General features: G+C 36.0%; 1 protein-coding gene across 1 annotated transcript in view; it reads right to left on the bottom strand.

Moving 5' to 3' along the window:
* The window catches only part of DSG4 (desmoglein 4), a 40,550-nt gene that overhangs the window by 13,226 nt on the left and 11,524 nt on the right, over positions 1–15,800 (bottom strand). The window contains exons 2-10 of the mRNA XM_045527371.1: positions 14,248–14,283; positions 12,501–12,632; positions 10,471–10,626; positions 9,968–10,112; positions 8,705–8,871; positions 8,313–8,447; positions 7,237–7,422; positions 1,606–1,877; positions 125–264 (exon numbers count right to left, since the gene is read on the bottom strand). Coding sequence (XP_045383327.1) covers positions 125–264; positions 1,606–1,877; positions 7,237–7,422; positions 8,313–8,447; positions 8,705–8,871; positions 9,968–10,112; positions 10,471–10,626; positions 12,501–12,632; positions 14,248–14,283 — 1,369 coding nt within the window. The remainder of the gene's footprint in view (positions 1–124; positions 265–1,605; positions 1,878–7,236; positions 7,423–8,312; positions 8,448–8,704; positions 8,872–9,967; positions 10,113–10,470; positions 10,627–12,500; positions 12,633–14,247; positions 14,284–15,800) is intronic.

Genomic DNA, 15,800 nt, shown 5'->3' with positions numbered 1-15,800 from the left:
AACTTTTCACACACCATTAAAAGATAAATTTTGAGTCACTCAATTATCAACATTAGAATAATATTCATAATATTTAATATAATAGTACTAATTTTCTTAAAATATTGAAAATAAATTTTCTTACCATCTATAGCCAGGATCTCTGCTGTGTACATCCCATTGCTAATATATTTTGATTTCTGATCAAATTCCCTAGAAAATTGTATCTTGCCAGTCCTTGAATCGACTTTTAACCAGCTGCCTGCATCATGCCCTATGATATACCTGTTTTTAAATAAATAAGTTCATCATTATGCTTTTATGAAAGTTAGTACTTTTAAATCACATAACAGCTACAATGTGGGAAACATATATTGTGTTTGTGTGCTTTATAGTGATAACTATCTTTGTTTATAAAATATATCTGTATCAATAAAAATCCAATAATAAATATATTAATGTACAGGTTCACAACAGAATTTTAAAATTTTATCAGTCTTACTTTTCTAGTTCTTAGTATAATTGTTAATAAAATGCATGAGTTAATTTCAGGTCTACTTATTAAATCATTAGCAATATCGAATATCCATTATTCACTTTCAGAAATAAATATTGTTTACTCTTTTTCACATACTTAGAATGTTTATTGTAGATTTTCAGGCATATTGGTTTCAGAGCACCTCATTGGTGGCCTGTTTGTGGGCTTGTGGTATCCTCTGTTCTTGTCTATCTGTGTTCTGTTACAGATAATGGATTTAAAGTGCTTGACCTAACTGCAAGAAAATCTGGTCTCTACCCGGCACGATTTCAAGTTTTCAATTCACTTATCTGACATCTTTTTTTCCTCCACCCCATATGGGATGACAGATTTTATAATTTTTGTTGAGTCTATCAATGTATTAACTGATTTAATACTTAATATTGTTAGCATCATAGGAATTTATAAGTCAATAGACTTTGTTCACTCCAAAATATAGGAAGAAAAGGAAGGAGAGAAGGAAAGTATATAGAGAAGACCTATATATTTCACTGTAGTTATTTCCAGACTATCATATGCAGTTCAAACTCATGTATAATCTATGTACCTAGTGCCCTAATGCCTATCTTTCTGTTTTTCCTGTTCTGACTCTCTTTATGCTTATGGAAACTTCTGAAACACCTGTGTTTTTAGCTTCTTCCATTGTTTTTTCCTCTTAGGTTAAACAGAGGGTTGAAATTAGTCTCAAAGTCATTGATAACATAAGTTTAAAAAAAACAAGCAGTGACTCAACTTTTATAGTATCTTATTGTCTACAATAAGGCTTAGTCAGCCTGGGTCCAGGGTAGTACAAACTGGCCACAAAAGATCAAGGAGACTCAGGGAGTAAATTAGGTGGCTCTTTGATCTTACAATTGCTCCCTGGACACAATTACTTTCATAACTAGTTAGAGCCCTTACTGCCACCAAAAAACTATTAAAATTCTAGGATGATTTCAAATGCTGTAATAGTCTTCTATCAATAAAACAAACAAACAAGAGAAGCAAAACTCTAAATGAATTATAACCCACATATTCCAGCACATGCTACTTGAGTCAGCTCTAGACAGAACCATGCCACACTAACTTGAACAATGTATTTGCGGTACCTGACATTTGTTGCGGGGTTGCCTGTGTCCAAGTCTATAGCTGTGTATGTGCCAAGCACATAATTCAACAAGGAATCTCCTTTTCTTCCTTCTGGCACGCTAAAAGTCAAAGAACTTGGTTGAAATGTAGGGCCTTCTTTCACATTGACAACCTGAATTCTTACAGGAGTTGAGCGCATGTGGAATTGAGAAGCAACTGAGTGGTGAAAATCAGCTTCGTTTTTAACTCCGATGCTAAGATGAACATTAGGCGCCTGTTCATAATCCAGCATCTGAAATGACAGAAAGTAAAAATCCCTGAAACAGTAAAGGACTCTCTTTTGATAGAATAAGGAGCCATGAAAAGCAAGCCACCCACTAGAATAAAGTCCAGGAGCTATGTGATTTAGATTTTGAAATGAAAACATTTTACTTATTACTGCATTAGGCATTTTAGATATGGTATTCTCTTTATCTCTTGGCATAATCAGGTATGGGGGGCATTTAAGCCTGTGATTTTAAATTGGAATCAAATTTTGGAGGTTTGAACTTATAAAAAAGTGCTAAAATTTTTACGATATTTCTTTCCAAATAAGGTGTTATTGAAAAATAAAAAATAAATTTAGAATGAAATAAAATATTCACAACTATTGAATGAATAACTAAATAGGATCCAGATTTCCTATACAGAACTCATATCTGAGAATCCCTTGAAAGTATAATCAGCAGAATAAAGCAGCCAATATACATGACATCATTAAACATGTAATTATTTTTTTTAAATGATGTAAACAACTTCTAAAGAATTTATGATTATTATATTCTGCCCTAAACTATAATTTAATTGTGCTGGGTCTGGTGGACAAGAAGACGCCCTTACAGGGCACGTTCAAATAAGTAAATGCCATGCCCGGAGAAAAGTCACCTTTGAAATGGGTTTCCAGGATAAAAAATAAATAGAATCGCTTGATCCAGAATGATTGATATGGTGACATAAAAAGTCACAAGGGAAAAGCAGTTATAAAGAAGGAAATACTGGGCAACGTCTGCTTAGAAGTGTTCTAGAAGCTATTGTAAGCGCCACTTGTAACACAGGTACCAACAGCAGAAGTCAAGATATCAGCAAGACTTGCCATTAGCAAGACTTGGAGATAAATCTCTGCTTCCCAGGGAAATTCCATGACATCTTGAATGTTCTCCTAGGTTTTAGAGTTAAGTTTTTCAGAAGAGCCGGTAAGACAAATATTCATGGGAATTCCCTTGAATTCTTATTTGGAGATGGCTCAGCATGCCTCAACTGAATTTCGGCTAAAACCCTTGAGATTTGGGACTTTGATCGCTTTTGTACATTTGTTCACAGAATCCCTAGCTCACTGGGGCACATAATGGACCAGTCCTATCCTAGCATAGGATATGAATTATGTACTCAAAAATGAATTTTCAAGCAGAAGGCATCCCTTTCCTACAACCCAATTTTTATTTTGTAGAAGTCCATGCTCTCTTCAAATAAATGAAAAATCTGGGAACCTCTATTCTGATTGAGAAATATCTTGGGGTTTTCTTACGTGTACTTACAAAAGCACTTTCGTTTGTCAGAATAGCTCTCTTCCTCCTGAACAGAGTGTGATGAAAATATATTAATATGTGCCTAAAGTTGTATCAATTAAAGATCTTCGCAGAACCCAGGGATGGGGAAATTGGTTGAGGTCCATGTTTAGGAGGAAAGATTACAAAAAACAAATAGGGGAAAGGCAGAAAGTTCTTCATTCACTCTTAGCAAGCGGGGCACCTTATCAAGGATTTTCTGATTATGTCCAGAGGTCAGGGATTTGTAAACAGCAATAAAAACAACTGTTTACCCTGGAGTCTTTTAGGGTGAAGGGAGAGACTGGAAAAACTCACTCTCTGCAGTTTCAGGCATGCAGGATAACCACTTATCAAGGGTACGCAGGTGTGTGTTAGTGTGGGCGGGGGCCTGGCCCGTGGGGATCTACAGCGAGGCTCTAGAAGGGCCCAGGATGAAGACAACCACCCTAGAAATGGATTTGGCTTCTGGCAGGTTCTTTGCTTTAGTAAATTTTACTATAGAAGCTAAGCTGTTGTTATAGCCCCACATTTAGTTTTTCGGTCTAATTTAATATGACACTGCTAATTCTAGGAGGACCCTGGTTCATTTTAGAACTAAGTATGAAAGAGGGATGAGGCTAGAAGTCTCCGTCCGAAAGAAGTATGTGATAGTTTTTCTACGGCAGGGGACTGAGGGTTAAATATCTTCCAGAGAGTTCTTTCCAGGAAGGCATATTTTCTGGTGCGAAGGTGTCTGGAAGAGACCAGCAGGGCATACACAGCTGGGAAGGAGTTTATAGTGGTGAACAGACTGAAGGGAAAATCTTAGGGTGCTAGTTCTTTCCTAAAACCTGTTTTACTGGCCCCCGATTACACGGTGAGGCACAGAGGCAGCTAAACATGACTTTGAGATCAGAGAGATCTGGTTGGATCTTGTCTTTGTTGTTTGGCACCCGGGTGAACTGAGACAAGTCAGTTTTCCTCTTTGATTTTGTTTTACTTCATAGAAAAATGGAATCACTATATTTTTTCCCCAGAGTTGTGAGGGTTAAATGAGATAATATATGTAAAACCTCCATATACACAATATAACATCACAGTTGGGGTGTTGAGTAATTGCTTAGTTAGAATTATTATAAAAATAGAGAATTATTATTAAAATGGAGAACCCATATTTCTTTGTTAGAATTCCAATTGGGTAGTATTTTGTTTTTTCCTCAATGTTGAAGTGAATGTGTATATATACACACATATATATTTATACTGCTTGTATTTCCATACACATGTATCAATAAATATTAATGGGAGATTGTTATCAACGGGAGATTTTCAACATTCTCAGAGATTTCCTCTTGTTAAACTGTAAGTTCCTTGAGAACAGCGACCATGTCTCATTCACCTTCATATCCCTAGCACATAGCAAATCTCAATAAATTTTTGTTGAGTTGAATCATTTGTAATGTCCTCAGATTAAGAAAAGGCTTATATAATGCTTAGTCAAAGGCCCGTTACTGAAGGGCCAGTTTCCACAATGTTAAGTGGTGGCTTGAATTAAAATGAACAGGGTACAAGAGAACATTAGTGACCTCATCCAGACACGTTTGGGATGAGTGGGTGACCATTGGCTGTTTAAAATGCCAAACCTGGGAAAATTACCCGAATGTTCTCTAAAATAGTTCTTTTAGCTATGTACTAACACACATATGAAGGTTTCTAATTTTATTTTAATTAGCCTTTCCATATTATTTTGGTGTTTTTAAACATATATTTTTCTTGGTGTCTTTAAGAGATTCGGAAAGTCATCATTCAGGAAAAATAGGCAGGAACTTTGTATAACATCTAACACTACCTCAACCAATTTTTTATGAAATTGATATTTCAATAGTTTTTTTGGCAATTAAGTACATATGCCTTGAAAAAACTTTTAGTTATCACAAAAGACATATTATGTAAGTCATAGACAGTGTGTTACCTACATTGTTAAAATATTTTCTTTTTCATTTTTATAATTTTATGTAGAAATTATGAACTATTGCAGTCAAGTTCAGTGACTCCCATTTGGGTGAAATCTACATCATTAGTTTTACGTAAATGTCTTCATCAACACTATCCTCAAAGTTTTGGGAGTCTCTACTATCTCCTGGACACTAGACCAGGTACTAGGAGTAGAAAGATGTTTAGGACAAGTTGTTTATGTCCAAAGTTCTTATTATATTAGTAGGTTGACAGACAGATCAAAGACAAAGCAAAATCATACATTGTACGATAATATGCAAAGTCAGTGATTAAGATAGATGGTAAGAATACAGGTAAGAATTGCATGTCATATCTAGATCTTGATTTTTAAACCAGGATAAAAGGTTAAATAAATTCTGATCCCTGGAAGAAAACTTGACTGAATATTCAGAGTTCGGTATGGTGGTAGACAACCTCTTTCTTGTTCCTCTACTCCTCTCCATGTTGTATTTGGCAATGACTCTTATACTTGTTCCTTCACTTCTGTTTTTACTGCTGTTGCCTTAGATCAGATTCTTACTACCTCGACTTAATTAATATAATAATTATTTTTATAACTTTACTCTTTCCAGAATTGAGCTCATAATGTTATTGTTATTTTAAAAAATATTTGAAAGCTTTCCTTGGTCTATAAGTAGGGACCAAAAAACATTTCTTTGGTTAAGGGCCAGATAGTAAATATTTTAGGCTTTGGGGTTTCCTTGTAGTTTCTTTCTAAGTATTCAGCTCAGCCACTGGAGTGTGGAAACGGCCATAGAAGATACATAAATGAATGTGACTATGTTCCAATAAAACTTTATTTATAAAACAAGGGATATTTCAGATTTGACCTGTGGATCATAGCTTGCTGACCTCTGGCCCAAAGCAATGTTTCTCAAACAGGAAGACCATGGTACATTGTTTGAGTCTTTGTGTTCTCTTAAGCAATTTTGAAATTTTGTGTTTTCATTTGAATGACAGTCTTAAAAACTATATATATAGATATTTTTCATAATTTTGTTGACCAGCTCATAAGTTAATATGCGCCCTAATTTCAGTGTGCATGGTTGTATTTTGATGGTAAAGTAGTAATACTTTGAAAATTGCTTCTAATACTTGAGAAAGACCCAAAGAATAAATATTATGTTTGCATCAGGTGAAGGCTAAATGGCTTCCTAATCTGAAAAAATTTCACAATAACTTGAATAGACAAAAGTAGTAACAGAATTGAAAAATCAAGATCACATGTGTACCAAACTAAATATGTGTGTCTATATTTTCTTAACTTTAAGTGTTTATGTTGTTAGTAGCAATTTTCTTTGAGAAAAAAATAATTTCCTTCATTATATTAATTTTAATTTGAATCTTATTGGTTTATGGTTTTATTTGTTTCTAATTGCATATTTTTAGATTTTATTATTGTCCATGAAGTCAAAGCAAGTAGTTTAAGAAAAATTAATCTATAGGAAAAAAAATCAAACCCTGTAGTTTAGTATTCAAGGTTCTCAGCACTGACTCCAATGCGACCTCTCTGTTCTGGCTTCTCTTTGCTTTCCCTCATGAATACTCTGCTACAGCCCCACGGAGTTACTCACCATGTCCTGAACGTGCTTCATATTTTCTTACCTCCGTGTGTTTTCTCCTTTCATTACCTACACTAGCAATCTAAGGTCTTGCTTAAATCTTATTTCCCAGCATGAAACCTTTTCAGACAAATCTAGCTTGGAAGGATCTCACCTTCTCTTATCTCATTAATTATTTCATATTTCACCCTCTTGGCAATTAATAATGGTTTATATCATGACATCTGTGCCACTATTATACTGTTAACTCTCATACATTATCTAATTTGGGAGTGGTTACTTTATCTTCTCAGCTAGATATCAGGCACTGTGAGAACAAAATAACCTTTTTGTTTTTCTTGGCAATAAATACTGGTGTTGCTGGGCTGGAAGGCTCAGACTGACGCAGTAGTTTACTTAGGACACACATTGGTATAAGGTTATAGAGTGCTTTTTTGGAGGCAGCTTCTACCTCTAAGAGCCATTTAAAACTTTTTTGGAAGAAAATATTGCAGATCCTATACTGTACCTTGACAACTTTCAAAACACCTTCATTGGTTTTTGGGTCTGTTTGAATATCGAACCAATTCCCTTCATTGCCAGAGAGAATTAAATATTTTGCCAGCCAATTATCGGTGCCTTCTTCATCAAGATCAATTGCTTGTAATCGTATCAGTTCCGAACTTAAACAATTCTCTTCAATACTTGCTGAGTACTGCAATGACATAGATCAATTTTATAATCAATGAATTTCAAAAGAAGAAATATATTTACTAATACATAATTAGCATTTAAAATACTAGCAACAGACTATGTCAATGATTATTGCACCATTATTAAATACCATATATCCAATCAGAAATATAAACATAAAATTATTATAAGATAATATAACTGATTTTCATGTGCTGCATATGAAATCAAGGTCAAATTGGAAATTTATTTTATTTTTTTCCATTTATTTTTAATTCCCTTTACTCTTTTGTTTTAGATAAAAGATCAGATTTTTTTTCTATAAAGGGCCCGATAATAAATATATTAGGCTTTGTGGGCCAGAGAGTCTGTGTTGCAACTGCTCACCACTGCTGTTGTAGAACAAAACATTAAAGCCCCCATAAACAACATGTAAAGGAATGAGCACAGCTATGGTCCCAAAATACATATTTTTAACCAAAATAGGCAGTGAGCCAGATTTGGTTCTGCTAGTTTGGATTTTATGCTTGTTTATGCCTAAAGATGAAAATGCAAGTTGAGAATATTTGGGGCGCTAATAAAATTGATTCAGGAAATCATGAAGTATCTTAAATTATATCAATGTTGTTACATTATTCCCAGAGTTATGTCAATGAATTTCCACATTTCTGTGAGTAGAGTATATGGAGTTGAGAGTTCTTTGCTTTCACAGAGAAGGCCTGCTTAGAGTAGCAAGTCAAGACAAACACACTAATGTCTTAGAAGGTATATTCTTATAATAAGAAAACCCAAGGTTTATACAACAAAGTTCAGTATATCCCTACGTGTAACAGAACCAGGCTTATGAATTAGCGTGAAATCAAACCAATTACTGACATTTATGGAAAAAGGGTTATAAGAATAACAACTTACTGAAGTTTTCTCTAAGGTGGGGAAATTATCGTTGACGTCTAAAACCTTGATTCTACAGTCACACTCAGAAGACAGTCCATCTGCAGCTCCATCCCGATCTGAGCCCCTCACGATTAAGTTGTACATACTGTGTTGCTTAATTAAGATGGAAAAAAATTGTAGGACTTAGGCCTTATCTTGAATAGAGTCTAACACATGCAATGCCATTATTTCTCATTTCTTTTATATTACACATCAAATTAAATCTATATAATTGAGCTTTTAGTTTTTCTTAAAAAATGGATTTTCTTTCCTCCTTTATATTGGAGTAGGGACACATAGGGATCATTTCACCGTTGTCTTTTCAAAATTGAATTCTTTATTTCTTATCATTCATTCACAGAAGGCTTTACCTCTCTGTCAAGGTAACTGGACATCGTGCGGACTTCGCCAGTGTATCTGTTCAGAATGAACATTGGTGCACCCGCAGGCTCCTGAGAGATGATCTTGTAGGCGATTTTAGAATTCAGATGATTTTCTTCATCTGCATCTGTGGCACTTAACTTTACTACCAGGGAATCTAGAAATGAAGATGGAGGTGGAGAATGATTGGGACTTTATTAGAATTATTTCAGCCAATCATTAGGTACAAGAAGAAAGAGTGGTCGGCCTGCACCTGAATTCTGTGTTTGAATTTTTCAGGAAAATATAGTACCATAACTTTCAGTTATCCCAGTGATTACAAAATAATGGTGGTTTGCTTCTATAAGACCCTTTAGTGTTTATAAAGTACTTTCACTCCTTAAATGATTAAATGCTGAATTAGTAGAGTTGGAAATGGAATTTAGCAGGATAGAAAGAAATGAAAAAAATGAGAGAATATAATGTAACTTGTTGTGTAGCCTGTGAGGACCGATTAATTACCCTCAGTGTTGGATCTGATGGTTACAATTGCACATACATCCGTCTACCTGGTGTGATTCAGCCAAACATTTTGAGGAATAGACCAGGACAGAACCCTTTCTTTTTTTTTTCAACATTCATGGTTTTTCAGTTCACTCACTTGGATTAAGTTAATCATCAGCCCAGTCACAGTCTCTGAGGAAGGTGCTAAGCACTTGCTAAATCACACATGTGTACAAGAATCTTCCACAAATAAGAAGATATTTAGCATTTTAGACATGAGTATTTTTCTAGCTTAGGTATAAGTTGTTATTTGTGGCATTTATTCCAAACACAAGTGTGACTTTTTCTATTCTTTATTTTATTTTTGAGACAGAGTCTCACTCTGTTGCCTGGGCTAGAGTGCCATGGCGTCAGCCTAGCTCACAGCAACTTTAAACTCCTGGGCTCAAGCGATCCTCTTGCCTCAGCCTCCCAAGTAGCTGGGACTACAGGCATGCGCCACCATGCCTGGCTAACATTTTTCTATATATATTTTTAGTTGTCCATATAATTTCTTTCTATTTTTAGTAGAGACGGGGTCTCGCTCTTGCTAAGGCTGGTCTTGAACTCCTGAGCTCAAACGATTCTCCTGCCTGGCCTCCAAGAGTGCGAGGATTACAGGCGTGAGCCATCGCGCCCGGCCTTTCTATTCTTTAAATTCCCTATATTTCAATCTTCCAAAGCTTTTGACCAAGAGAAATAGATACATGATGCAGAATCATTCTACTTACTTGCTTCACTGTTTTCCTCAATGCTGGCTGTGTAGACGCTTTGTGTAAAGACTGGAGCGTTATCATTTATGTCCATGACTTTGACTCTGAGCTCAAGAGGCCTTTCTAAATCTTCACCCCTTGAATTCAGAGCCCGACAATAGATCTGTGGAAAGTTGGAAAAAAAAAAAAACAAAACTCTTTCTCCACCAAAGGAATTTAAGTAACATGCATGCAAATACATCAGCAAATATGCAAAGAAACCATTTTTTCCAGTGAATTCAAACTATATTATAGTCTAATAATTTAAATACTATCAAGACACTTGATTTATATACACATGCAACACACCAGAGACTCCTGCACTATAAACATATTTTCACATTCTTTCCATCTCTTCAAGCCCTTTATTTGGTTTCATTCTGTTATGTTTTATCAAAAGTAAGCCATAGTCCTGAGAAAATATTTTTTAAAAAGGGAAGAAAACTAAAATGAATAAATCAGAATACACTGCTGTGACTTACCAAGAAAAGTGGAGTTACCTCTCTGTCTACCACTGAAGTGATGTTAATTTCCCCAGTGCGAGGATTAATGGTGAACACTCCATACGGTGGTCGATCAATCCCTATCCCAGAGATTCGGTATGTAATCTTCTGGTTCAATTCACAGTCTGACCGAATCTATGAGAAAAATGGCTAGGATTGTGATCTAATTTACAGCAGATAATAAACTTCAGAGTGTAGTGGAATGGTAAGGAAATAGGTTTTGTAGCCAGATGGGCTTGAGGTTGAAACCTGGCACCATGTCTTAGTTCTGTGTGAACTTGCAAAATTCACTTAACTTTACCTACACCGGCTTATAGTGGAGATAATACCTATCACATAGGTTTATTGTAAGGATTGTATGAGGTAACTTTATATATGGCACAAATGTCCTTGATGCTAGATTTGTTATTATTAACAATATATTGTTCAATTCTCTGGTATTTTTGCATATAGAGAGTTTGACAGAAGTCATCACACATCTTTACTATTTTTTTTTTAATTTATGTCACATTAATAAGTATACCACCTAGACTCGAGTCTGAGATTAGTCAAAGTGGTAGATAAATTGAGAAAATCAGAGGAGAAACACAATGTTTAGAGATATTCGTGATAATTTTATAAATTTAAACCTACTATACCACTTTTCTGCCAAATAGATTCTATGACAAATATTCTACCATATAGATTTTCTTTTAGTAGTTTTATATCTATTGCTGATAAATTTAAACCAAGATAATTTAAATTTTGAAATCTTCTACTAAAGATGAGAATATTCAGTAAAATATTAAGATTCATCACCCAAGCATTCACAATCAAATTAAGGCAGCTTGAAATACAACTTTGGGGCCGGGCGTGGTGGCTCACGCCTGTAATCCTAGCACTCTGGGAGGCCGAGGCGGGTGGATTGCTTGAGCTCAGGAGTTCGAGACCAGCCTGAGCAAGAGCGAGACCCTGTCTCTACTAAAAATAGAAAAATTATCTGCCCAACTAAAATATATATATATATATAAAAAATTAGCCGGGTATGGTGGCGCATGCCTGTAGTCCCAGCTACTAGGGAGGCTGAGGCAGTAGGATCGTTTAAGCCCAGGAGTTTGAGGTTGCTGTGAGCTAGGCTGATGCCACGGCACTCACTCTAGCCCGGGCAACAAAGCGAGACTTTGTCTCAAAAAAAAAACCAAAAAACAAAAAACAAAACTTTGGTTAGCTCAACACTAATCCAAAGATCTTTTTTATATAGAAGAAAACCCAAGAACCTCCCAAAATGTGAAGAAAAAGAAAAGAATATACAATATGAGTGGGATAACATAAAGCTATCACTGAGTTGAATGGAAATAATAATTTAAAAGCTTCCCTCCAATTTGAAAACTTCTGAGAGAATAACTCTCTTTTCTTGAGCTGAGGTTATCTCTGTAACATCACTGCTAATTCTTACTATACTTTTAATGTGAAGCTGTAAGGAAGGAATTCCGTAGATCATTCTGCTATTGATTACAATAGTGGCCCAAGATGCCCAGGAGGAGCTAGTGAAGCTGTTAATATAGATCCCATCCTTCATGGATAAATTTAATACACATCCTTTCTTTAACTCTCTTTCCTAATTGGTAGCCATTATCTGTGAAGGTCTTTTAAGACTCTCCTAGTTGCTGGATATAGAGATGTAGCAGGAACTTTGCACAGTCCTTACTTTCTTGGAGTGAATTAATCAAGTGCAGTAATCCCTTGACATTCTGGATGGTTAGTCTTCGGACTATCACCATGTGAATAAATTTCCCATAGCATATACAGTCAATAATGAGCAGAACACAAATGGGCAAATGAAGCCTAATTGTGCCAGAGAGCCAACCCTTCTAGGATAACTTGTGGCAAGTGTCTCGGCAACATGAGCAAATGACCACATGCCATCTTCTTAAATCATTGTGGAGCAGTGAAGCCTTCAAATCCTGGAATTATCTGAGAGCTTTCCTGCCTTGCAAATGCATTTGTTATCAGTTTATTTTGTCACTTACTCTGGCAATTGGGTTCCTCTTCGAGTTGTCCTCTCCTTCTCGACAGGCTGCAGCAAACTTGATCCACTCCCGCTTTTGCCTTCTGACGGTTTGCCATGTCGTGGTGCCATTTTCAATGTCTAATTCTTTCACCTGAAGCCAAAATGGTTCATGTTTCTTACAGTGTTAGGACAATTTTACTAAGTAAGCACACTTAACATTGTAAAGTACATCCAGAAGAAACAATGGTATTGAATCTGAAGGACAAAGAAAGTTTTCAATAATTCACAACTTTGGGTAGATACAGCTCGGTCACCTCAACTGCTATTCCTTTTATAATCGTCTTACTTCCAACCATTTGTTTCTAATGAAACAAATTTAATTAGCTACATGTGGAGCTCATAATGTGCTATGCTGTATAAATGGTGTAGTTTTTCTTTTCTGATAGGGGCTATGCCTACCTTCCTCTTCATTGACTGGTCTTTAGAGTCTGAAGAGTTTAAAGATCTCCTCTGTTCCATGTGAGCACATCCCATACAAAATGAAAATTGTGCCGGTGAGTTGGGCTCCCCCAAAAGAGAGAAGGGATTTTTCTTTTCTGTTGATTGATAAGGATACTAGTATGGCTAAGCATCCAAATGTATTATTGCAGGATTAGAAAAATATTATTAACTAAATTGATGGTTCTTACAATAATCCCATGAACATCTATATGGCTTCTCAATGTTGTACATGTGTATCTCTGTTTTGCTATGTTTTTCCTTTTGTATTCTATATTGCTACTGTAAATGATGCTTAAGAATTTCATATTATCAAAGAGTTTAGAAATGGTACTACATGTACAAACATATTCATATATATGCATAAACATTTACATATATGCATTTATTTTTTAAATCCTAATGTGTCTATTGAAACATAGGTGATTATATGTTTATTTAAGCTAAGCTTCATTTAATTACCACTTCAGGGGAGGAGATGTTCCATTGACTGGAATGTTCCTTTCAAAAACCAGTGCATTTACATTTTTTCCCTTCATTTTGATACAACTTTCTGAAATGTACCACATATTCTCTGTTTCTTTTTATTTTGAGACAGAGTCTTGCTTTTTGCCTGGGCTAGAGTGTAGTGACATCATCATAGCTCATTGCAAACTCAAACTCCTGAGCTCAAGTGATCCTCCTGTCTCAGCCTCTTGAGTAGCTGGGACTACAGGTGTGCGCCACCACACCCAGCTAATTTTTCTATTTTTTTGTAGAGACAGGGCGTCTCTTTTACTCAGGCTGGTCTCAAACTCCTGGCCTCAAGCAATCCTCCCGCCTCAGCCTCCCCAGGTGCTAGGATTACAGGCATAAGCCACTGCACCTGGCTTATATTCTCTACTTTGCCAAAAGAGATTACAAAAGTAATTTTATTTTTTCCAATGATTTGAGATGGTTATAATGCAAGTTTAAGTACTATACTAAAATAAAGCCCTGCTAGCGATAGGGGAGAAGACAGTAGCTTTATTTCCTGGTTCCATTCTAAAAAATGGTACCAAATTCTCTGTTTTATTTAGTTGTGATTACATAATTTTAAATTGTTGTATCTTTCCCTCATTGATCAACCATCAATTGTCTTTTTTGCTCATGTAAGAATCTAAAAATCCTCTTCCCGTTCTAAAGTGCTACTTTGCTTCTTTTGCTTTGCTATAAGTTAGAAAACATAAATAAGCTACTAGTATAGCTTGAGAAATAAGAGTTAAGAGAATGGTTTTATTATACATTACCTCAACAATAAATTCACTGTTTACTTCCAACACCACCTGTTATAGAAGGTACAATATTAGCATAAATTTGCATATTTGAAGGACACAATTCATAAAAACATTGACAATATTCTTTCACTAATTCATTTCTTAAACGTATATTTTGTTAATAATATGGAATAAACATAGCTAATACAAATGAATAATACAGATCTTTTTGCCCTCGGAAGACTTAAACTTTTAGGGAAATTGAACACATGATTCTACAGCAGGTTAGGATTCCAGCAGAGGCACCAGTGGGCTCAGTGGAGGGTAGAGCAGAAGATGCAAGTTATCCAAGTGGATTTCAGGCAGCCCTCCCAGGAGAGTGGGGATTTGAAAGGGCTCTGTGGGGTGAATCTGTTTTGATAAGAGAAATTCATGGGGAAGAACATTTCAGCCAGAGTAAAACAAGAACACAAGCGTAAAGGCTCTATGTTTCAGAGGGTGTTACAGAAATGGTAAATAACATTATAAGCTGGGAGGTAGAGGAAATAGTGAGGAGCCATGAGAGACAAGGTTCGGAATGTCAGTTTGGGGGCAGATCATGAAGTGCTTTATAGACCAGGCTAAGGAGTTTGGACTTCATCAAGTAGAGACTCAGAGTAACAAAAATACTGTCTTTAAAACAAGTTATTGATATGAAGGGGAGACTATAAAAGAAAACCCTTGAAGTAAGACACTTAGGAATTAGCAATTGCTTAGGAAAGACAGATCCATCGTGAACCTAGGTGCAGATGTGGCTCTAGAAAAAAAGAGGGAGTGGCGATATCCCCAAAGAACTGATAGGGCCAGGCTTACAGCCTGTGGGGTGTGAGGGTAGGAAGAGTCAGACGGTTCTGGTGACTTAAGTTTGGCTCCTGGGGGAATGGAAGTGCTATTAACAGAAATAGAAAATTCAGCAGGCAAGTATCACTGCAGGGACATGATGGCTTAGGTTTGTTTTATTTATTTTCAATGTACATCTAATACTTGAGGTCGATATAAAATCTGAAAAAGTGGAGTTTTTCCAGACATTAGTGTTATTTGAAGTTGAAGGAAAGGAGGATATTAAATGGAACAGTTGAAGAAGACAAATGAAGTAAGCAGAGAACAGAATCCTGTGGGAAATGCTTATATTTGTGCAGGGGACAGAAGGAAGAAGTATAAGAGCAGAGGGCTTGGATAGACTAAGAGAACAGAGGTCGAGGGACCAAGGCTGTGGGTGCAGAGCAGATTCTGTCAGTGTGAGGAGAAGTGTGACGGGAGGTTGGTAAGGAAGTGGAGTTTAGAAAGAAGGGAATTGATAAGGAGGTGGAGAAGAAGGATCCGGAAAGGAGATAGGATGAGTGGAGTGCACCGATAAAAAGTTGGACAAAGAGGGAATCTTTGATGTTTTGTTGTTGTTGTTGTTGTTGTAGCAAGGTCAAGGAGGATGGGAACTGAGAAGGTCATGGAATCTTAAAGCAGGCAGTCATCGCCAACTTTTGCAGGTGTCATGAGTCAAATTGCAGGAGTCAAGGAAGGAGTTATTGAGAAGAGGAAATGGGATTTGT

The sequence above is a fragment of the Lemur catta genome, chromosome 16 (genome assembly GCF_020740605.2).
Source record: "Lemur catta isolate mLemCat1 chromosome 16, mLemCat1.pri, whole genome shotgun sequence".
NCBI classification, from domain to species: domain Eukaryota; kingdom Metazoa; phylum Chordata; class Mammalia; order Primates; family Lemuridae; genus Lemur; species Lemur catta.
Note: the sequence above shows the minus strand (reverse complement) of the source record. Positions and strands in the feature narration are given on the sequence as shown.